Source organism: Chenopodium quinoa, unplaced genomic scaffold, assembly GCF_001683475.1.
Source record: "Chenopodium quinoa cultivar QQ74 unplaced genomic scaffold, ASM168347v1, whole genome shotgun sequence".
In the NCBI taxonomy this organism is placed as follows: Eukaryota; Viridiplantae; Streptophyta; class Magnoliopsida; order Caryophyllales; family Amaranthaceae; genus Chenopodium; species Chenopodium quinoa.
The window spans coordinates 6699211-6723494 of record NW_018743850.1 but is presented as its reverse complement, the minus strand read 5'-3'; the positions used below and the strand labels follow the sequence as shown (position 1 = coordinate 6723494).

The window sequence follows — 24284 nt, the reverse complement described above, 5'->3', positions numbered from 1 at the left end:
ATTTTCCACAAATATTATTGCAAATTAAAAGATATTAAAATGCAAATGAGATGAATATTTTAAGACTAAAATTAGGCCATACGAGTCAAAGTTTCGGGGACGGAGGGAGTAAAACCCTTAAATCTACTCCATTTGAAACCTCCAAATACAGTATTCTTATTAATTCATATACTTGTATTACACAAATCTAATAAATAAAGTAATTTATAATTTTTCTCAAAACTAGTGAAAGTTAAATCTTGTTTATTAAGTCTTCACCCTCGGCGTTGACAACTCAACTCAGTCTTTGTGACAGCGATTAGACAACCTCCCGCTCTTCCACCGCGTAATAGCCCACTATTAATACAACAAACCAACATTTCTTCCTCATTCACAAATATATCTCTCTTTACCATTATCCCTTTCCAAAATCCCAATCTCAAATCCACATATCCAAAACCTTCCTAATCCCAATGGAAGACGAATACTACACCAGAGGCAAACCCACCAAAACCCACTCGGGTCCGGGTCAGGGTCACACCCCCAGCACATCAGAACTCATGGCAAGCGCCAAACTCATGGCAGACGCAGCTAAATCGGCTTTAGCCCACGACACCGAAAAGATCGACAAAGCAAAAGTCGCCGGAGCCGCCGGTAACCTCCTCGGCGCCGCTAAACATTACGGTAAACTTGACGAGAAGAGTTACGGTAAATACGTTGGTAAGGCGGAAACTTACCTTCACAAATATAACTCATCTTCTTCTTCTCAATCTCAATCTCATTCCTCGTCGTATACCTCTACAACCACCCCGCATTCCTCCGGTTACGGTGGCCCCCACGACGGCGGTGACGGGAAGTATAGTCATGGTCAGGGTCATTCCGGTGGTGGTGGTGGTGGAAGTGGTGGTGGGTATGGGGAGTATGTGAAGTTGGCGCAGGGGTTGTTGAATAAGAAGCAAGATCATGGCGGCGAAGGCGGTGGATCGGGACATTCTAGTGGTGGTGGTGCTGGGGATTATATTAAGTTGGCTCAAGGGTTGTTGAATAAGAAACAAGATCATAGCGGCGAAGGCGGTGGAACGGGTCATTCTAGTGGTGGAAGTGGTGGTGCTGGTGATTATATCAAATTGGCTCAAGGGTTTATGAAGAAACATTGATTTTATTTTATTGTTTAAAACTATGTTACATACTGACTTGTTATTGGAATATGAGTATGAATGTATGAATCTACGAATTATGAATGTTAATTGTTATTTGATTGTTTTTGTAATTTGTTATTTCTAAGTTTAGCAAAGGATTATGCTTATAATCTTGAGCACTAGAATTGAAGTTGTATTCCGATTGACCAATTCCTCTTTCATTTTCTCTATACAATCTTGTGAATTGGGTTGTACAGACGAGAAAATGAGAAATTTTGAAATTTTGATCGATTCTTGGAAACTTGGTCAAACATGAAATAATTTTACTTTTATATATGAAAATCGTTTTTCCTCTCTTCAAAAAACTTAAAAACAAAAATAAAAATCTGTGGATCCTAAAAGGTTTGACAAAATGAGGGTTTATTATCTTATCAAGCATGATCAATCTATTTGTAAACTACGAAGTATATATGTGTAGTATTTGTATGATCAAATGAGATGAATGATATTCAAAGCTTAATAGAAAATGTAATGTTAAAAGAATGCTCATTCGCTTCTTATAAGATTTTAGCCTCTATACTCTCCTTTCCATATGATACCTTGCATTTTATCTAAAAGGGTTTAGTTTAATTTGTAGGTTAGAAAGAACATTTTCCCCCCCTTGAAAATTAGATTATTTTTTTGCCCTTCTTATTATTTGATCAAATTGCAGTTTCCACAATACTCAATTTAGAGCTGTTTGGTTAGAGCATTTTTTGGGGTGGGAATGGATTCAATTAAACCATTACCATTACTAAGTGTTTGATTAGGGATGTTAACGGGGCGGGGCGGATGTTGGATTTCCCATCTCCATCCCCGCCTAACATTCTCATCCCCATTCTCATTCCCGTGGCGAATCCAAAATTCATCCCCATCCCCGCCCCAACGGATACAATTCCAAAATCATCCCCGCCCCACCCCCCACTTGGATATCCACCCCCACTTAATCCTGGCCCATGACCCACCTAATCCCCGCCTCCCAAATACAACAATATTACGTAATATAGATTACAATAAAAAATCATTATTAATATTAAGTTTATTACAACATATTATATTTAGTTATTTACTACTTTATTTTACATAAATTTTTTTAATATAAAACAAGATAAAAATATACAATTTTATTTTTTTTTACACATATGGATGTGGGTATGGGGTGGGGATGGGGTGGGTACGAAGTGGGGTGGGTGGGGATGGGGCGGGTACAACCTAAAACTGGGGCAGGGATGGGGCGGGTCTCCTACTTGACCCACCCCACTAACATCCCTAGTAATGGTTTCCACTATGTGTTATCTCTCTAAGTGTTTGATTAGAAGGTTTAAGGTAACAATTACCCTTACTTTCCTCAAACAAATAGAAAAGGGCCTATGGTTAAGCGATTCCTTTCCATGGTTAAACCAAACAGATGGAAAGGCAAGTGTTAAATAATTCTTTTCCTCCCTCTTATTTGTTTTCTTTCCACTCCTTTTCCAATATCTATACTAAACGCCCCCTTAATATGAATTTATTGAGTGCATAATATAATTTGTTTGTAATGTCTATCTAACATCTATCAATGCATGTCCTTCTATAGTTCTATGAGGACAATAATATTTAAATATTAGAATTTAATACGAGTAGTACGCACTAATAAAAAGTATTTTGGATAAGTCAAATATCTAATAACGCTTGGAACTAGCTAAAATCTCGTCTTCAAAAAAAAAAAAAAAAAAAAAAAAACAGCTAAAATCTCTCTTAAATTAGCCACCCTTCATACACCGATGATGGATCATTAGTTCATTACAAAAATCAAGCAGTTATATAATTCATGTTTCTTAATTCCTTGCCTCAAACTGTTTTCATTTTAAATTCCTCTCCAAATTATAATATAAACAAGCAAGAATAATGATGGTGTACCGGATAGGAGGACCAAACAATTGCACCATCTTTTTCATGGCCTAGAAAGCCACCGAGGTTAACCAAGTTGAGGTGGTGCCTGAGTCTACGATGAAGCCTCTTGACCCGGAATCCGACATCAGGAATACTGATGGTGGCACATCTAACCTCTCATTATTCACTGTGATGGCAATGAGGTCAATGAAATAATTATCATTGAGCATGTTTCTAAACATTTTTACGGGTTGGCCTTGGATCTTTGCTTCAGGACCAAATAAGTTGACGTTGATTTGACTTAGGTCACTTGATATGCAGTATGAAAAATTGGGGTCGTCTGCGTATAGTTGTCTTGGGAGAGAGTCCTCACTGTTGTCTGAACCTGAATGTAGCACATTACGATGATTAAGAAAAATTAGTTGAAATATATATATTTGTAAACTTAAAATATGTTTGTCAACGTATAAATGCAACCGTAAAGTTTGTGTATAGTGTTGAAAGTCAAAATATGTCAACTAATATGGAACGGAAGCGAAGAAAAATAAATTTGCACATGTTAGTCGTTCAAAACACAATACAAAATATTAATGTACTCAAATAAGGCCATGCTTAGTTCACCTTTCAGATAAGATAAGACCCGAAAAATTAAGTTCAGATCATATGTTATATGATCCTTACCTTCCTTGAGTCCTTCATCACTACACTCTCCTCTTGGTTCTCTCTAAGAGATTTAGGCAACATGTCTTATTTCTTAAACGTGGAGGTCTTGCCCCACCAAAATGGCATTTTTTTAAACACTACTAGAAATAGGCCAAATTCCGACGGACACGTTTTTCTGTCGGAAATCTCATAAATTCCGACGGTTTTTTTATTCCGTCGGGAAATTTACGACGGATTTCCTATGGAATAAAAATCCGTCGGAATTTATGGGCTTTCCGACAGAATATTCCGTAGGAAATTTAATGTTTCGACGGAAATAAAATCCGTCGGAAATTTCCGACAGATTATTCGTCGAAACAATAAATTTCCCACGGAAATAAAATCTGTCGGAAATTCCCTAAAAAAACCCGGTTCCCCCCTCCCCCCCATCATTTCTCTTTCTCTCTCCTCTCCTCTCCGCCTCTCTTCTCTTTCTCTCTCCTCTCTCTCTCTCCTCTCTTCTTCCTCTTCTCTTCTCTTCTGATCTCTGTACTCCTCCATTCCGCCCTCTCTTTCTACTTCTCCTTCCTTCTCTTTCTCCTTCCTTATCCTTCTTCGTCCTCTCTGTTCTTCTTCGTCCCCTTCGTCCTTCTTCATCCCCTTCGTCTTCTTCGACCACCACAAAAACCGGTGACGCAACAACACCACCACCACAGCAACGACACCAACAGCAACGACAACCAACAACGACACCAACCTAACAGCGACACATTGTAGATCTAGGGATTTTTTTTTTAATTTTTTTCAGATCTCTATTAATTTCAGAAGATAAATGTATATATATTTCTTTTGTTTGATTTCATTTTTTTTTTGTATTTTTTTCGGATCTCTATTGTACGATTTGGGTGTTATGATTTTTTTTTGTTTTTTCGATTTGTTATTTTACGAATTGGTTTTTGTTATTTTTTTATTTGGGTTGGGCTATTGGTGGTGGCTAGACAGGGTGGGGTAGGGTGGGGGTCCGGTCAAGCGGATGTGGGAGGTTTGGATGGGGGGTCTGGGTGGGGTGGGGTTCGTGGGGTGTGGGTTATTAGGTGGGTCTGGGTTTGGTTTGGTTTGGTGGGTCTGGGTCTGGGTTAGGTGGAGGTGGTTGGGTGGTGCAGGGTGGTGTGGGGTTAGGCGTGGTGTGGATGTGGGTGGGTTGGAGGTGGTTAGGCGTGGTGGTGGGTGTGGGTGGGTTAGGGGGTTGGTTAGGTGGGGAAGTGGTGGCTGGACAGGGTGGGGTAGGGTGGTGCTGTTTTTTTTTTATTATTTTTTTCTGATTTTTCCGACGGAAATTTCCGTTCGGAATATACCTCTCCTGACGGAAATTTCCATCGGAATATGCCACTCCCAACGGAAATATCCTTCGGAAACCTCTCCTACGCCAACGGAAATTTCCGTCGAAAAGTTGCGATGGAATTTCGTTTAAAGTCAAAACCAACTCCGACAGAATGAATTCTGTTAGAAATTCCGTCAGAAAAGTGGCTTCCGACGGAATTTCCCTTGGAAAACGTCGACTTTCCTACAAAGGGTATTGTGACAGACTGATTCCAACGGAAGGCTGTTTTCCGACGGATTTTCCGATGGATTTTCCGATGTTTCTGATGGAAAAATTCCGTCGAAATCTAGTTGTTTTCTTGTAGTGAAACCAAACACGCTACATAAACGATATACTATGTAAGGCAAACATGGAGAATGCCAAACCCACCTCAACCCCCCTAGCCGTACATCCTCCTCTAACCACAGATGGAAAACCGTTGTCTGACCCATCCCACTACCGTCATTGATCGACAGTTTGCAATACCTTAGTCTTACACGTCCTAACGTGGCTTTCACGGTTAACAAGCTTGCCCAGTACATGCAACATCCAACGGAGGTTCACATGCAATCTTTACATCGTCTCCTACGATATCTCAATGGAACGTCCACCATGGGCATCACAATTCACAAAGATTCCCCTCCTAATCTTCATGCCTTCTCTGATGCTGATTGGGCTCGTGACACGGATGACTTTATATCCACCACAACCAATATAGTTTACCTTGGTCGCAATCCCATCTCTTGGTCTTCAAAGAAACAGAAAACACGCGGTCTTCTACGGAGGCTGAATATAGAGTCGTTGCTGCAGCCACTGCCGTATTACTTTGGGTTCAAAACCTTCTCACTGAGCTTCGTCATCCTTTGCATTCCACTCCAGTAATCTATTGTGACAATGCTGGTGCTACATACGTGAGTGCTAATCCGGTTTTCCACTCACATATGAAACATCTTGCTCTTGATTACCACTTTGTCCGAGAACATGTTCAAGACGACAAGCTTCGTGTTTCTAACATTTCCACTACCGACCAGCTAGCTGATGCCTTCACGAAAAATCGGACTTTACCGAAGCTCCAGTTCAATATCTCAACTCGCAAAATCGGACTTTCATTATTACAACCCGTTTTGAGGGGGCGTGTTACAGTATGAAGTTATCTCTGCATGCTTTGCTCAACTACACTCCTTGATTATAGGAGCTACTTCTCATCTTCGCATGCAACGAGCTCCAATATTATAGGATTAGAATTAGTCTTCAGTATATAGTTATACTTATCTTTTCCTTCCTATTTTATAGCTTCTGTTTACTGACTTTTAGTTATTGTATTCCTATTTATATCTTATACTTTACTCAATGAAGCACAATAAAACATTATCACTCATATAACTTTTATTAAACGAAAGTTTTAATATAACAGTCAATATAAATAATAAAGGTCAATATATTAAAATTAGGTCATAACGTCGGCTGACACGTGCGAGTGTATTTCAGGTTCTCAATAATATTAAATGTCACATAACTTTAAATAAAGGACAATAGAATGATGTCAATTGGCCTTTTGGTTTGTCTTGGATCACAAACTAAACCTACACAAGCCTAGGACTTAAATAAGGCAGTTGGGACACATTTAGTTGTGGAGTCGTTGACAAGAAGTCACTGTAATAAATTAGACGAGTGAAAAGCAATTGACCCTTACCCTTTCTTAGCAAATGTGAATGTTCTTAGTGTGCTCTCATTTTCTAGCGGGGTTGAGAAAAAAAACATGAAGTAGACGAATTCAATTCCCTTTGTTACCACTTAGCAGTGATAGAGTCCCTACATGCTACACGGCCACACTATTATTACTACACTATTAGGAAGAATTCAATTCCCTTATTCTCAATGATGTTTAATAAACGAATTAGACTTGAACACCTTGAATTTAATTTCTCATTCATTTCCACAAATAAGTTAGTGTTTGTTTACAAACTTAAACATTTTGTAATTATTTGCAAGGAAATTTTGCAAAAAAACCTCCTTTTATAAGCAATTTTTTACGAAAAACCTTCTTATATTTTTTTTTTTTTTTTTTTTTTTTTTTTTTGCAAAGTCATACCTTAATCTACTATCTCCGTTAGTTACATCTTAGTTGCAACTTTCAGCCTAATACAGATTTTAAGATAAAATTTCATAATGGTTGATTAGTAGATTAAAGAATAGGTAATTAAGGTAGGAGAGAGAAAGAGAAGGTACTTAATCAATAGTAACCCACAACACCAACAGCACCGAGCCCACCACCGTAGCCCAATAGCAGCCACCCCGAAACCACCCACCTCACACCCTGAAACAACCCGAACCACCCTGAAATCACCCCATCTCTACCCGAACCACCCTGAAACCACCCACACCCACACACACCCGAACAACCGTAAAACCACTCCCTCTCCACCTGAATAACCACGAAACCTCCTCTCAGCCCAAACCACTCTAAAACTACCCCCTCTCAACTTAAACCACCTTGAAATACCTCACCCTCTCAGCCAAAACCAACCCAAAACAACCACCGTCACTCACCCCCAAAACCACCCAAACTCACCTAAAGGTGCTGGTGGTCTGTTTCGTGGGAGATGAAGATGGAAGCTGAATGAATTTATTTTTAATTTTTTTTTTTAAAAAAAAAGAGAAGTTAGTTGAATGATTTTTTATGATTGTTGATTTAATTGGATCATAAAATTATGTTAAATAAGTTAGATTAGGAATTAATGAAATCTGATTTGGGTAACTAATTGTATTTATAAAATCTTTAGTAAGGGTATTTTTGTACTTTTATTGAAAAAACCTTACTAAAAAGGGAAAAAATGGAAAGTTATAACTAATGTGTAGTAACCCATTTTGGCAAAAGTTGCAACTAATATATAACGGAGATAGTAAAAAAAATTTGCAACAACATACCTTATGCCGGAAAATGGGGTCAAACCCCATTTTTCGGCGTTGAACCCCACCCACGAAACCGCCCCGTCCCCAACCCCATTCACGAAATCACCCCCCTTCTTAGCTCGCTCCACCAACGAAACCGCCTCCCCTCCTCATCCCCACCAATGAAATCGAACCCCTCCTTTCCACCACCCCGCAAAATCTGGGTTTAGGGTAGTTCGAGTGTAAATTAGGGTTTAGGGTGGTCCATGCCGTGAAAAGGTGGTTTTGTGGGTGGGGCTGGGGAGGGAGGTGGTTTCGTGGGTGGATTGGGATAGTCAACGTCGGAAAAAAGGGTTAAACTCCATTTTCCGGCATAAAGGTATGATTTCGCAAAAAAAAAATTGTTTAAGGTATAATTTTGCAAAAAATAAAAAAATTATAAGGAGGTTTTTTTTAAAAAAAAATGCTTTTATATGGAGATTTTTTTGCAAATTTCCTATTTACAATGTGTAGTAAATATAAGGGGATATGGTCCTTCCTTGGAATTATCAAATTGTTTCACAAGGAATTCCTATTTATGAACCATCAAATTGGTTCATGCTCATAAGATCTATTCTCATGCAAATTGAGAAAAGTAACACAGCAAGCCAATATACCCGTGAAAAAATGAAAATAATAGTAACTCGGTTCATAAGGTCCGTGATTGGTGGATGGTGGGCACTAAGCATGGGCTTAGGTAATAATTCATCAAGATTGAACAGTGACAAAATTTACTCAAATTGCGTGATGGTATCGTGGCATGTTTCACTGTTTCAGGATGGGTCTCTCAAAAGCCAAAGATAAAGAGTAAAGCAAGCACACACGGATATGAGGCTATTAATAAGGCTTATAAGAATTAGATTCTTAAGAATAAATATCAATTAATTTAGTTGATTAAATTTTTAAAAATAGTATGTGATACATGTAATCACAACTCATAATTAATTGCCATCTGCATTATCATCTTTCTTTTATATCGATCAATTTTCGAATAATGAAAATAGAGGTAAGAGAAAGCTTAATTGTATTAATGAGCTTCCCAAAATATGGCTATGTATAATTTGGATAAGAATAAGGGATATTCAGATATAGTTTGACTAACAATAACCTAAATGTAATGAGAATACTTCGATGATGACAATCTTGACTAATATACTTGGATCCTTGTAATTTTTTTTAATTAGCTATTACATACTTTTCAATTAACTATTAACTTTTTATTCACAAAGTCACAAGTCATTTAAACCTTTTAAAATTAGTTACATGTCAATTAAATTATAACACTCAAATTATCGGAGAGAGTAGTATCTAGTATCTACGCAACATGGCCACATTCACATACGGAGTAATTTCCTTCGAATTGTCCAAGGAATAGCCTCAGTCTCTCTCACCTCAGTACGTCATTAGCAGGTTCAAGAAGAAAGAGGCACGTAGCACTTAAAATCAAAGGTTGCATACGTAATTGCATTAAACTCATGGTTTTGTCGGTAACAACTTGGCAAAACAATTCAAATATGGGCCCTATTTTAAACACCACCATAATTTCTCCTTTAAAAATATCTCAATCATACATTTATCCACTATACTCCTTAACCCCTTTAAATCCCCTACTATTTTCCAACATCCCATAAACCAAACCAACAACCTAAAAAATAAGTTCATTCATCCTCTAAAACCTAGCCAACTTTATTTCCTCATTCATATTTTGTTCATTATTATGGCTGAAGAAGCTACTGAGGGCCACAGTGCACCATCATCCACATCCGATCTGATGGCAAGCGCCAAGACCGTAGCCGAGGCGGCGCAGTTTGCCTGCTCCAACCAGACTGATAAGATTGACAAGGCTAAGGTCTCGGAAGCTGCTGAAGATGTTCTAGAAGCCGCTAAGACGTATGGGAAGCTCGACGATAATAGCGGTGTTGGACAGTATGTTGGTAAGGCGGAAGGTTATCTCCATAACCTTCATGGCGACCACGGTGCTGCTGCGGCGGAGGGTGGTGAAAAGAAGGTGGAGTCGGAGGCACCGGAGAGCGGTGAAAAGAAGGAGTCTAGTGGTGGTGGTGGTTTGATGGGTATGGCTAAAGGATTTTTCAAGTGATCATCGGATTATTTACTGAATTTTATGGGATATTGAATAAATTCTTCTAGTATATCCTGTTAGTTTGTTACTCCGTAATTGTTAGTTATTGTACGTTGTTGTTGTCGTTGTTGTGGTACGTTGTTTATTAAATAGAAAAACAAATTAAATAAAAGAAAAAAATGTTTGTGGTGTGGGTGTGTAAATTAAAGTAATGTAATTTGTTTTTGTTTGTGCGATGTAGTGAACTAGTGATACACTAAATTTGTATATTAGTGAAAAAAAGTACTACTACTCTTTGTAAGTTAAATTAGTTATAATCTTGTACCTTTTCAAGATATTACGTAAAGAAATGTTATTTTTAATGTTATAAGTCGAGTTGTTATCATCACTTGATCGAATTACAATTTTTATATAATAAAAATACAATATAATTTTATTTTATTTTTTTAAAAAGAGCCAAAATAGTCATGATGTTAAATAACCACCTTTTATACTTAGCTTGAGATTATAATAATGAACACCCGAGTTTACATCGACTGGAACTTAATCAATGATGACTTGAATTGTATGATTAACCTAAATTGAACCAACTAACTAAAAGCAAATTTAGTAAAATGAACTACTTCATGCATTTGATGCAAGATATAATATAACAATATAATTCGTAGTAAAATTAAATTCGTAGTAAAATTAAATCCTTTTACTCTTGTATGTTTGTCTTAATTGTCTTTTTACAAAATTTTCAGCCCATATATATATTTAAGGATCAATATATATCTAAAAAGATCCTCTTTAGACATGTTATAATTTCTCTCTTTAAATTAACACAAACTATTGCGTCAATCCGGACTAACCAAACATTTCGTCCGTCCAACTATTATTTGTACGGCAATACAAACTTCTCACACCCTCATTTCCACTCACCACCACCAACAGTACTCCCACTCAATCCTACTCCACTTTTTCTCTCCTCCTCACCTTTAGCCCACCCCTATTTTCTCTCTCCTCAACTTTTGCTAAATTCCTCCATTTTATTTGTCCATGATTTATGCTTGAATTGAAGAGGATGGAGAGGAGAGAGAAAATAAAGATTGTTGATTATATTTGTCCATGATTTATGCTTGAATTGGCTTGATAATTGCTTGACAATCTCAGATTTTTCGAAAAATGCCCAAAAAATCCGATTCGGGGCTTTCTTGTGTGATGTATAATTGTTGAAATTGATTGTCCTATGTGATTTTATGTTGAATAATTGTGAGCGTTTTGATAACAACTGCATGTATTTTGGTTGAGAAATGAGCATGTTATGTTATACCCATGAGCTTAGTACGGGACCTTCAGTGGTGGTTCCGCCATTGTTGACCTTTTAATTATTTTTTAAAAAATAAATTCTATTATGTAGATTATATCATATATAATAAGTTGAATGATATCATCTATAAGTTGGATGATGTCATGTATTGTGTCTATAATATTATCTATACAATGGATGATATCTCCACTATTTTTTTTTTATTTTTTTTATTTTTTTTATATATATCCTCTATTGTTTTTATGATACAAGTATCTTCTATGAGTTGGATGATATCCTCTATTATTTTGGTAATATCCTCTATTGTTTTTGATATCTTCTATAAGTTGGATGATATTCTCTATTGGTTCTATGATATAAGCTAGATGATATCATCTATATATAGATTGGATGATATCCTCTATTGGCTACATGATAAAATTTATATTTGTGTCTATGATATCCTCTCACTACTACAAAAAAAAGCCAAAGAGACCTGTTGGAAATGGCATAAGAGACCTGTTTAGAGGAGGTCTCTATGCTAAAGAAACCTTTTCAATTGAACAAGTCTCTTTGTAATCAATAAGAGACCTGTTAAGTAAGGTAACAGGTCTCTTTGCATGTATACACATCATACATTTAAGAAGGGGAAGGGACCTGTTATTTAACACAACAGGTCTCTTTGAGAGCCATAAAGAGACCTGTTTTGTCAGATAACAGGTCTCTTTATTTTATTTTTTTAAAATAATTCGACGATATACATTTATTATTTTGTAATTATTCTACTAAAATTGAAAATTGCAGAACCAAACAATTAGATAAATTTACATAAACTTATATAATTATTGAATTTACTAGTAGTTACATTTACAAGTATATACGAACAATAATTTACATATATAAGAGAATTTTTGGAAATAAATTACAAGTAACAATAATTTACAAGTTACCAAAACTAACAACATTCCCATCATTTTTATACAACAAGTGAATTCAACACATCCTTGGTAATTTCTTTAGCCCTCCATACATCAACTAAGCGAGTTTCTTGAATTGGTCATCCTCCTGTACACCATTAAGAGAATCATTTTTTTTTTAAAAGCTAATAATTTTTAAAAACTAGACATCAACAACATAAACACAACCTTAACAACTGATTTAGCAACAAATCATCTCTTCCTCTTCCTGCGTAGCTAAATGCATTTCAATTTATAAATCTTGTCACAATCTAACATCAAATTTTTCACCCAGGAACATCATCAATAGCAAAATTAAGGGAATAAATCAATTTAAACATATATTATCCCATTTGCAGCCTTCACCAAAATCCACTCTTAGGCACCTAAATCAATCATGTTATTCAATTTTCAAGAAATCAATTGAGCCAAACTGCAAACTGCAAATTGCAAAGAAAATAATATACTCAATTTAACATATTAAAAAAAAAACACCAAGAAAATATCACAATAACAAATACCTCAATCTCGCTTAACACCACCGTAGAAAAACTCCTAACCTTGTACAAAAACCCAAAACTACCAACCCTGTATAAACTAGCCCTAACCCCGTACAAACCACCCTAACCTCCGTATAAACCACCCTCATCCCCGTATAAACCATCCCGATGATGGGCGTTAGAACGGTCGTACATTCCACACTCAATCAAACACATTTATTAACAAACACCTTACAAACCAAGCATAATGACAAGTAAGAGTTCGGTCCACAAGGAACAGGATATGATTGCCAAAGATCTTTACACTTAAGCTAACTCGAAGTCAATTGGTGAATAGGGGTTCGTCAAGAAGACAAACAAACTATGGTTCTAAATCAATGAATTAAAGATACTAGGGAATGAGATCCACTCAACCAAGGCAAATAGGCAAACGGGGAGTAAAATAGACAAGATATAGCAAGGACTATATGTAAAATCAACCTCATGCAATTAGAAAACAACTCACACTACTAAACTTAGATTCCTCATTAGTTTAGCAATAGATGATACATAATCAAATTACAATAAGTAATGACGTACTCAATTTACACTTCCATGTCAAATTAGGCATATCATACTATCAAGCTCCTTAGTCAAGGGTAGCTAAACCTATCATGAGGAACTAACAAGCAATCTCATATAATCAATTTAATTGCAATACAAACATCAATGCTTCTCCCACATTTGCATAGTTAACCTAAAAGGTCGAGCTTCACCGAACCCCTAGCAAGAAAACTACTCACAACTCATGTTTATCAACATGCAATCAAGAATTAGGGTTCTAAATACTTCAATAATTGGGGAAAAGTGGTTAACAATTGAAATAACTATCATCCAATAACAAATTACCAAGAACTAAGAAGATTTAAATAACATGCAAATACCAAATGAAATCTGAAATTAAAAGGAAGAAGGTTGGAGAAATTACTAATTGAAGCTTCAAATGTTGAATACAAATTGCCCAACTTTGAGAATAATTCTTGAATTTCACTAATACAATGATTTGATTTGATGAAAACTAAGCTAAATTAATCCTAAGGAATGTTTCAAACTAAGAGAGGTTTCTAAAAACTAGGCTATTGTCCTCCTTCTCCCCTCTTCTTTTAAACGATCTCAAAAGGACCTTAAATAGTCCGTACAAAATTGGCTGAGATCGGGAAAAGGTCCGACCGAACTCTGGGTAAGTTCGGTCGGACTCAGGGTAGGTTCGGTCGAACCCTGTGTAGGTTCGGTCGAACCTCCCTGATCCTTGTTTGGTCGAACTTTTGAGGTTCGACCTCTCCTGCAAAATTGCTGAAAACAGGTTTGACACTGCCTTCACTGCACCCTGGAGGTTCGGTCGAACTTTTGAAAAGTTTGACCACACAAAGGTTCGACCGGACCTTTCAGAGGTTCGGCCACACCTCCTCTTGCACTTCCTTTTCTTGCTTCCTCTCCTTCCCTTTTGCTCCTCTTTCCTTTGTCCATGGCTTCCATGCTTGGCCAAGGGGCCTCCCACCGCGCATAGGACCGTCACGGAACCTGCAGAAGATACCAAAGTTCACGAGAGCATGGGGATGATAAAATAATGCATAAAGATTATCAAAATAAGCATTACTTTTCATCAACACAAAAAGAAGCCATAAGAGGATAATGAGGTGGAAAAACCTAAGAAAAATAAGAGGAAAAAGACCTAAATACTACCCCTAAGAGTGACATAAATGTCACTCATCACCCAACCCCGTAAAAACCACCCCCACCACCGTAATAAACCGACCCAACCCCAACCCCGTGAAAACCAACCCCTAGTGAAAAATAACCCCAATCCCCGTAAAATCCTAGCCACCCACGAAAAACCCAAAAAACTACCCAATCTAAACCAGAACAACCTATTTTAAAAAAAAAAAAAAAAAAAACCCAGAAGCCACCGCCATAGAAACACATTGTCACCAACCCCAAAACTTTTCAGAATTAAATTGATATGGAAACATACCTTTTCAAAACTAATTCAATTGTAGAATTATTTGGGTAAATTTGACCATATGACTCTAAATCTAGAGTTTTTATGGTCAAAATTGACATTTAAGGCAACGCCGGCGTAGGAGGAGGATGCAGTAGCGCCGTAAATGAGGAGGATTTAGAGGCGCAATCAATTGCTCCGTGAGTTAAAAAAAAAGGAGAAATTAAATGAGAGATTAAGAGGTGAGTCAATTGATGAAGGTGAAAGAAAAAGGGGCATATAAGGGGGAACGAGGAAAGAGAGAGTCATATGACTGATAATGAACTGTATAAATGAATAAGAATTAAGAAGGGAGGAGGTATTGTTTAAAAATAAAAAAAAGGCAAAAATTGTGGTGGGCCCATATGCACATAAGAGACCAGTTCAGCAAAACAATAGGTCTCTTATTTTCGTCCCTCTATCTCATGTGGGGCCTTTGACATTTTAGCACTACTAGAAATAGGTCGTTTTCCGACGGAATAGTTCCGACGGACCTAAATTCCGTCAGAAAATTCGGACTTTTCGACGGAATTAGGGCCTGTCAGAAAATTTCGTCGGAAAAGGTTCGTTACAACGGAAAATCCCTCGGAAGTCTTGCGACGGAAATTTATTCCCTCGGAACTCTAGGCTTCCGACGAAATATTCCGTCGGAAAATTCTAATATAAAAAAAAAAAACACCCACAACTCTGATTTTTTTCTTTCTCTTTCTCCTCTCCTCTCCTCTTTCTCTCTCTTCTCCTTCTCTGACCTCCCTCCTTCTCTCAGCTCAGATCCGCCTCTTTTTCTCTCTCTTCTCCTTCTCCTTCCTTCCTCTCTCCTTCGCCCTCTCTTTCACTCTCTTCTCCTTCTCCTTCCTTCGTTTCTCTCTCTTCTCTTTCCTTCTCCGTTTCTCTCTCCTCCGCGCAACCAACACCAAGCACCACCGTCGTTGCGCAACCAGCACACTACCACCACCTTCTCAAGGTTTTTCATGTCAAATTCGACCATGAAAACCCTAGATCTAGAGTTTTCATGGTCGAATTTGACCTTTAAAACCCAAATTCAAGCTAATTTAGGGGTTTTGATGGAATTCAAGGTAAGTTGTCGAATTTCTTCGTTTTTTTTTTGAAATTTCTGGGTTTTTTTGGGTCGAATTTCTGGGGTTTTTTCTTTTGAAATTTCTGGGTTTTTTGGGGACGAATTACTGGGGTTTTTTGGGTCGAATTTCTGGGTTTTTTGGGTCGAATTTCTGGGTTTTTTTGGGACGAATTTCTGGGTTTTTTTGGGTTGAATTTCTGGGGTTTTTTGGGTCGAATTGCTCGGTTTTTTTGGGTCGAATTACTTCGTTTTCTTGGGTTGAATTACTTTGTTTTATTTAAGTGATTTCTGCCTTTTTTGGGTGATTTTGGTGGTGGTTTGGGAGGGTGTGGAATGGCGAGGTGGGTGGTGGTATTTGGGTGGTTGGGAGGGGATACGGGTTAGGGTGGTGGGTGGGTTTTTCGGTTGGACTTCGTGGTGGTGGGTGGTGCGGGAAAAGGGGTTGGAAGTGGTGGTGGTGGGTGGTGTGGGAAAATGGGTTGGACGTGGTGGTAGTGGGTGGTGCGGGCTGGTGGCTGGGGTGGATCTAGGTGGGGTAAGGGTTAGGGGTGGGGCTCTTTTTTTTTTTTTAGTTGACTTTTCCAACGAAAATTTCCGTCGGAAACCTCCCCAACTCCGACGGAAATTTCCGTCGGAAAATTGCGATGGAATTTTGTTTAAAGTCAGAACCAGCTCCGACATAACGGATTCCGTCGGAAATTTCGTCGGAAAAGTGGCTTCCGACGGAATTTCCCTCGGAAAACGTCGAATTTCCTACAAAGTGTTTTGCGACAGACGTATTCCGACTGAATTCCGTTGGAAGGCCATTTTCCGACGGAATTTCCGATGTTTCCGAAAGAATTTTTCCGTCGGAATTAAGCTGTTTTTTTTGTAGTGTAGAGACCTGTTATCTCTAATATTAGGTCTCTTATATCAAAGAGGCCTGTTGTATTAACCAATAGGTCTCTTATTATAGGTCTCTTTGGCCATTTTTGTAGTAGTATCTGTGGGCTAGATGATATCTTTTATTGGCTATATGATATCATTTATAATTGTGTCTATGATATCCTTCATTAGCTGGATGATATCTTCTATTGGCTATATGATATCATTTATAATTGTGTTTATAATATCATCTATAGGCTGGATAATATCCTCTATTGGCTATATGATATCATTTATAATTGTGTGTATGATATGATCTATAGGCTGGACGATATCCTCTATTGGATATATGATGATATCCTCTAACAAACTGTAGTATCCTATACTATACATATCTTACCACAAAACTATACGTATCCTCTATTAAATAATACATATCCTCCAACAAGTTATACATATCCTCTATCAAATAATACATATCCTGATCAAATACTACATATCATGTATACTTGACGCACAAATTGTTTGATATGGCTTGCCGCATCCAATACCTTCTCTTAAATTAAAAATTCCAAATGAGATGGACAAACTAAAATAATGATCGGTGCCGGTGGGACTATGCACATAAGTTATCAGCTATAGGAATAATAGGATATGATGTACAACAAAATAACCTAAGTTAAATTAGTATTGTTACGGAATTAACAACTTTTCAATATTTATATCCTATATGAAATCTTATTGACAAGAAATTATTCTATGTATTATGTCAAAGAGGAAATACGAACACAAGGCTTATGAGTGATAATTTAATTAGTCCAATTACTATACATACACATTCAATTCATACAAATTTTAAATTATTGAAAATAGTTATACGGATTATTATTACGTAGTCATATACTTACACAACCTTTAAAAAAGATCAATATGTTAAAAGAATAGTTTCCTTAAGAAATAATTATGGAGTGAGAGTGAGGGATAGCTTAAGTGGTTAGAGTTTCCTTTCCGATTTCAAGAGATCTTGGGATTGATTATTGTCACCTGCCCTTGTGGCTCTCTAAAAACACACACACAAAAATAAAAAATAAAAAATAAAAAATAAATAAATAAAAATTACAGTATACTATTACAGATTGAAAGTCAATCTAACCAGCTAAATTAACCAATGCAAAGTATAACTTGCTCTGTGTTAATTTTTGTTGGCATCACTAATAATGAAACAGGAAGCACAACTCTTACAAGTTACAACATTGCCACTTTTTGATTTTTTGACTAAATACTTTTCGATGTCTTGATCTCTTACTACTATTCAATCATCTATTTTGTAATCATTGTGAATATCTAATTAAATCATAAATGGATCTGAGTGAGTATAATACACCATATTTCAATCAATATCAATAATAGGAGTATGACTCTAATTATATACTCGTAGAATAAATTAAGGCTAAGCTTTGTCCATAATTCAACATGTCGGCAATGACTTTAACAGAATAAAACTCTTAATTCTTAAGAGTTTAATCATCTCAATGGGCCCATGATTAAACACCACCTCACAAACTTTATTATTCGATAGAAAGTGTTTCGGGTGAAAACAATGGGACCTTGTCGAAGGTCCGATGAAGTGGAGAAGACTAGATTCGATCCAAGTAATGTTGGGCCGAAGGTTTCCTGCACAGTAAACACACGTAAACTAGCCTCGGGGGTGTTGCCGAGGAAGGTCCCTCCGATGCTAAAGTCAGTACAGTGCGTAGAAAGAGAACACTATGCAAGAGAATTAATTGCTTGAGGCTTTGCTTGAATGAATGTACAAATGTAATATTGATGGCTTTTATACCTCCGCATACATGGAGAAGTTGGGCCTTAGCCCAATTGGCTTGCCTTGAGGACTAATCTTTGACTTTAGCACAATTGGAGAGATGAACCTTGACCTTGGGCTTTTAATTGGATCATTTAATGCCTAAGCCCAATTGGACTAAATTGGACCCAAACAACTTGCCCCCCAGACCCGATTTGGAAGGATGACGGGTCAGGTTTGATTTAATCAGAAAAGGAGGGAAGTGAATGATTTAATTAATCAAAAAATTTGAATTTAAACCGTAATTAAACCGTAATTAATGAGATAACAACAGTTAAGGCGGATAATTGTGGAAGTTGGACGGATAATGGGCAGTTTAATCGCAAGGTCGTGTGTTTAACGGTTACTTAGTGGGGTATTTAAGAGAAATTGAAACGCGGACTCCCCGTATTCCCATTTCTGGAGATATAATTAGAGGCGCGTCATCTCTTCTCACTTATTCACCAACACAAACCCAGAATTCTCGAGAGAACCCAAGAACCCGCATCAAAACTTCGCAAATTCCCCGAGCATTAAGCTTAGAAACTGAGACTCGCCACTACCAATTCGTAAATCGGCAACTTTCGCTTCAGATTAAGGTAAATTCCTTTGATTTTAGTTTATTTTTCTTTGAATTTGAACTCCTTCCCTTTTTTTCGACTTTTTTCTTCGAAATTATCAATGGCGAGAGGATTTAGGGGTAGATCCCGTGCTCCAAGAAGAGCAAGGCCAATTCCCGATCCCAGGAACAGGATTGGGACCTGGAATGGACAAAGAGCAGAGTCTGACCCTGCTGAAGGGATTAGGGCGACTCCAATTTCCTCGGCTCCTCCTCAGAGAACGGAGGGGCCGAGCGCTTCTCGGCGGGACGATGAAGTTCCCGCTGTCCTTTGGGATATCCTTCTCGGGTTTTCAGAGTGGGAGGATGCCGAAGTAGCTTCGGCCATGATAAAGAACCGCCCCTACTCATGGTGGGTGGAGAATGCCGAACAGTATCGGTTTGCCGAACAAATTGAGTTGCATTACGGCATCCTTGAAGCTGATGGGTACTGGTGCCGAATGCCCGTGGCATCCGATAGAATCCATCGTCCACCCCCGGGGTATGTGGGGGTGTACACAAGACAACTTCAGTATGGGCTGAGGTTCCCTTTGGACGTATTCGTCCGAGACTTGCTGATCCATTACAATATTTCCCTATGTCAGCTAACTCCTACTAGCATCCGAAGGGTGATGACATACTTATGGGTCTGCAAGTTCTTCAGGTATGTGCCGAACCTACACTGCTTCAAAAAGCTTCATCGGCTAGTGCCAACTATTCAAAGTGGGCACGGAAGTCATGGTTCTGGGTGGTACCGGATTGAGTCTCGGCCCCAGTACCTAACCATGTGGCCGAACGACTCTTCAGACAAGGACTGGAGAGGTCAATGGATTTGGGTTAGGGCACCCACGGACCCGGGCCACCCTTGCGTCTTCAGCGCTCCCCGGTACCTTGCTGAGCCTGATCCCGACATGGGAAGTTTAGGTCCCCCCGCAGATAACGGCCCAGATCCAAACCTTAATCAACAGAATATCTTCGGCAAGCTGCCGAACCGGGGGGGCAGCGGCCGAATGCAGCATATCCCGGAGACTTGGCTCCCCGATACGCATTATGTTTTCCAAGAGAACATGCTAGCAGCTGTCGGCCTCAGCCGAAAGTTTAAGGATGGTAAGCTTCTTCGGCTCGGGCCGAGGCTTTTTAATTATCTCTTTTTCTCCTCCTTCACAAGCTTCAATAACCCGTGCAACCTCTTCGGCCGTACGGGCAGCTTCAGCTTCTTCGTCCAGCAGCTGAAACCAGGGATCTCTCTTCGACAAGGTCCCATTGTTTTCACCCGAAACAATTTGGCGCCGTCTGTGGGGAAGACTAGATTCGATCCAAGTAATGTTGGGCCGAAGGTTTCCTGCACAGTAAACACACGTAAACTAGCCTCGGGGGTGTTGCCGAGGAAGGCCCCTCCGATGCTAAAGTCAGTACAGTGCGTAGAAAGAGAACACTATGCAAGAGAATTAATTGCTTGAGGCTTTGCTTGAATGAATGTACAAATGTAATATTGATGACTTTTATACCTCCGCATACATGGAGAAGTTGGGCCTTAGCCCAATTGGCTTGCCTTGAGGACTGATCTTTGACTTTAGCACAATTGGAGAGATGAACCTTGACCTTGGGCTTTTAATTGGATCATTTAATGCCTAAACCCAATTGGACTAAATTGGACCCAAACAGAAAGTATCTAATCCTACACATCCATTTTATAATATATGATCATATCCTCAACCCCTTTAAATTCCTTGCCATTTCTAACATCCTACATACCATGCACCTTAAACTTCCTACAAAATACTAAATCTAAATTAAAAACTTTGTTAATTAAATAATAAAACTTTATTATGGCAGAAGAAACTCCTAAAAGCCAAACCCCAACAAAATCTCCATCTGAGTTGATGGCTAGTGCCAGGGTTCAGGTATCCGGAGCTGCTACAGATGTTATAAATGCTGCCAAGAGCTATGGGAAGCCCGACGGAGAGAGCGATGTTGGACATTATGTTGGCAAAGCTGAGGATTACCTCCACCAGCTGCACTCCCCCTCTGATCAGGGTGCTGAAAAGAAGGCCGAGGCTGTTGTAGCAGCAGCCGAGGGTGGTGAAAAGAAGGCCGAGGCTGTTGTAGCAGAAGCCGAGGGTGGTGAAAAGAAGGCCGAGTCTGTTGTAGCAGCAGCCGAGGGTGGTCAAAAGAACGCCGAGTCTGTTGTAGCAGCGGCCGAGGGTGGTCAAAGGAAGGCCGAGTCTGTTGTAGCAGCCGAGGAGGGTGAAAAGAAGGCTGAGTCTGCTGCTGCGGAAGGTGATGAAAACAAGGTTGAGTCTACTGGTGGTGTTGGAGGTTTGATAAATAAGGCTAAAGGATTATTCAAGTGATCATTGTTTGATCATTTTTATTTTATTTATTGCATACTGGATGGATTTTCTGGAAAATCTCGTTTTAAAAGATGTAGGTTGTATAGTTGTCAAAAACAAAAATATGTTGTTAGTTGTATGTTATTTAATTTACTCCTTGTAAATTTGTAGGCTTCTAAGTATGTAAAATTATTGTTTTATTTTGTTGATGTAATGTACCTAAGGATATGTTTTCTTCTGTCTTATTTTATTTTATTACGTCATCTTTATCATACTTTATGTGTTTTAATATACGTGTTATATAGAAGTAATATTTGACTTGTATGATTTTTAAAGCACAAACTTCACTACTAAGATTTTTAACAATTGATGTTTAAAGAATACTTGTACAATTAAAAAATGTACGGAGTAGCATTTATATCACAATTGTTAACAGATTTTTCATATATTATGTAATAGTTATAAAATATAACAATTAGTTTGAGACGGATGATGTAACTAATTACTTAATAACTTGTGAGTGTGTGGCTTTTAAAAAATGACGCGTTGATGTTATAAGTTTATAAAGTTTTTTCAATTTGACTGACACGTATGTTAAAACTAAGTTGTGACTAATACAATATCTCTAATTATAAATAAGTATAAATTATAAAAACTTGATATTTATAAACTACATTTCAAACATTTTCAACAATTATCCACATATTTTTTCAACTCCATACTTTTTTATTTGTCTTTTTGTTTAATTTGATTTTTATGCACGTATGTTAACATCTTTTAATATGCTTTATAAAAATTCTCCGTATTATACACATCTATATAAAAAAAATTGATGGCTTTCAAACTATACATTTAAATGATGATCTTATTGACACTATATTCTTGTATTTATCAATAAAATATACTTATATGGGGTAATCTATATTACTATATTAAAACCGAAAGTTTAAAGGGCACTTGTCCTCTTATGATTTTTCTATCTTTTTTTGTTTCAATTAAAGTGTAAATATTAAAAATTAAAAATAAAATAAAAATAAAAAGTCTCTTCTTTACTCCGAACGCTTCCAATCATTTCAAAAGTACAATAATCGATTTGCATTTGTGTCTCTTGGTTCCTCAAAATTTCATTTTACTCCATATGAAGTGTTATATTTTTCAATTACCCAAAAAATTAATAGTTTATCTTCCCTCTCTCTTATTTTTTTTACTCTTTCTCTATATTCCTCCCTCTACTATTCCTCTCTATCACCTAAAATCTATAATTTATCTCAAGTAATTTAAATAAATAAAAAATAATTAAAAAAATCACTGTCAAGATCTATATAAACTTCAAAAACAACAATGGTATTGAATTTAAGGGAGCAATCAAAAATAAATTTTCTTAATTCTCATTTTATTTTACACTTCATTTTTTTTCTAATTTCTTTCCAATATCCATTTTTGACTTTTTCGTTGATTTTTTAAAAAGAATGTATTTCATTACATTGTATGTAGTATTTTATTTTACTAATAAAATGAAATTATATTTAACATGTTTTGATTTTTTTTTGTTTAAAACTAAGAAAAATCCAAAGACACAATAGTACAATTCTATAATTAAAAACATATATTAGCCAAAAATTAACCCGTGCATCATGCGGGCTAAATACTAGTTTTTATTTAAATTGGGGTAACTTTTATTTATTTTCGGGCAACCTTTGATTATTTTAAGACAACTTTTTAATGGATATACAATATTTATTGTACGCCTGATTTTTACAAAAAAAATAATTGTATTTAAGGTTAGTACTTCATATTCTATATTTTTGTTTATGAATATTACAAAAATCAAAGTGTAGTGTTAATTATGATTAATTATTTGGTAGATTGGTACTCATATATCATGATAATTTATGATAATTGAAGAAATGAATGGAGTAGATGATTGAAGAAATTAAATTCAACTCAATTATCATGAATTGCAAGAATAGATTGTGATGGTGACTTGATGGGTGAGGCGGAACCATACATTGGGCTCTTCAAGCACGCGAATCCAAGTAGAATGGGCTGTGAGCCTGTGAGCAGAGCGGCCCAGTGGCCCACTTGTTTGTGAATTTATAAAATCTTATTCGTTTAACTACAACATTTGACAGTTGACACTACACTACTGCACTCCAAATAATCCCTTGTCTAGTTGTCTTTTATCTTAAAATATTCTCTTGCATCATTACTAGCTCTAAACTAGTAATCCCTAAAAATCTTAGATCTAAACTAGTAATCCCTAAATATCTTAGATGTCATTTTCCTCTTTATTATTTAATAGTGGATTGGCCAATGGAAATTTTACATCAAGGTGATGAAATGATGCAACCTCTAATGTTTTCGTTCTTTCATTGAAAACTTTTCGTGAGATAAATTAAAGAGAGATGAAAAGATAGATTGGAACTTTGGAAGGAGCAATACTTCAAAGGAATAGACTAAACAAACATATTCAAAGTAATTACTCATATTTCATCTAGTGTAGTAATTAAAAAGTTACAAACTTACAAGTTACACCCTACAAATTGTAGCTACAATAATACAATATAAATTCACCCCGCCCTATATAAAATGAGAATATAATAATCACACTATTCAAATAACGACATATTTCCACTCAAATTTCCATAAACAAGATGGATACATATTGGTAATTTAAAAATAATCTTTTTTTTTTTTCTTTCGTTGAAAGGTTTTTGTTTTATACTGCTCATCACATACTTAAAGGTCTAAATGTATGTAATAAT

At 37.0% G+C, this 24284-nt stretch overlaps 3 protein-coding genes and 1 long non-coding RNA gene across 4 annotated transcripts; 3 read left to right on the top strand and 1 right to left on the bottom strand.

The window, feature by feature from the left end:
* The first annotated feature begins 317 nt into the window (after nt 1-317).
* LOC110686151 (nodulin-related protein 1-like) lies at nt 318-1249 on the top strand. Its single transcript, XM_021862739.1, has one exon. It carries the CDS (start codon nt 453-455, stop codon nt 1134-1136), a length of 684 nt encoding a protein of 227 aa, XP_021718431.1. The 5' UTR covers nt 318-452; the 3' UTR covers nt 1137-1249.
* An 8302-nt stretch (nt 1250-9551) lies between these two features.
* Nucleotides 9552-10427, top strand: LOC110686150 (nodulin-related protein 1-like). The gene has a single exon (XM_021862738.1). It carries the CDS (start codon nt 9680-9682, stop codon nt 10058-10060), a length of 381 nt encoding a protein of 126 aa, XP_021718430.1. The 5' UTR covers nt 9552-9679; the 3' UTR covers nt 10061-10427.
* Nucleotides 10428-12147: 1720 nt separating this feature from the next.
* On the bottom strand, nt 12148-12952 carry LOC110685653. Its single transcript, XR_002504101.1, has 2 exons — nt 12479-12952; nt 12148-12398 (listed from the first exon to the last, which is right to left on the bottom strand). It is a non-coding gene; the product is annotated as an uncharacterized LOC110685653 (long non-coding RNA).
* An 8063-nt stretch (nt 12953-21015) lies between these two features.
* Nucleotides 21016-21540, top strand: LOC110685726 (nodulin-related protein 1-like). The gene has a single exon (XM_021862249.1). It carries the CDS (start codon nt 21016-21018, stop codon nt 21538-21540), a length of 525 nt encoding a protein of 174 aa, XP_021717941.1.
* The last annotated feature ends 2744 nt before the right edge of the window (nt 21541-24284 follow it).

Excerpts from the sequence above, each read along its gene's own strand:
- LOC110686151 (XM_021862739.1), top strand. The coding sequence starts at position 453 with ATGGAAGACGAATACTACACCAGAGGCAAACCCACCAAAACCCACTCG.
- LOC110686150 (XM_021862738.1), top strand. The coding sequence starts at position 9,680 with ATGGCTGAAGAAGCTACTGAGGGCCACAGTGCACCATCATCCACATCC.
- LOC110685726 (XM_021862249.1), top strand. The coding sequence starts at position 21,016 with ATGGCAGAAGAAACTCCTAAAAGCCAAACCCCAACAAAATCTCCATCT.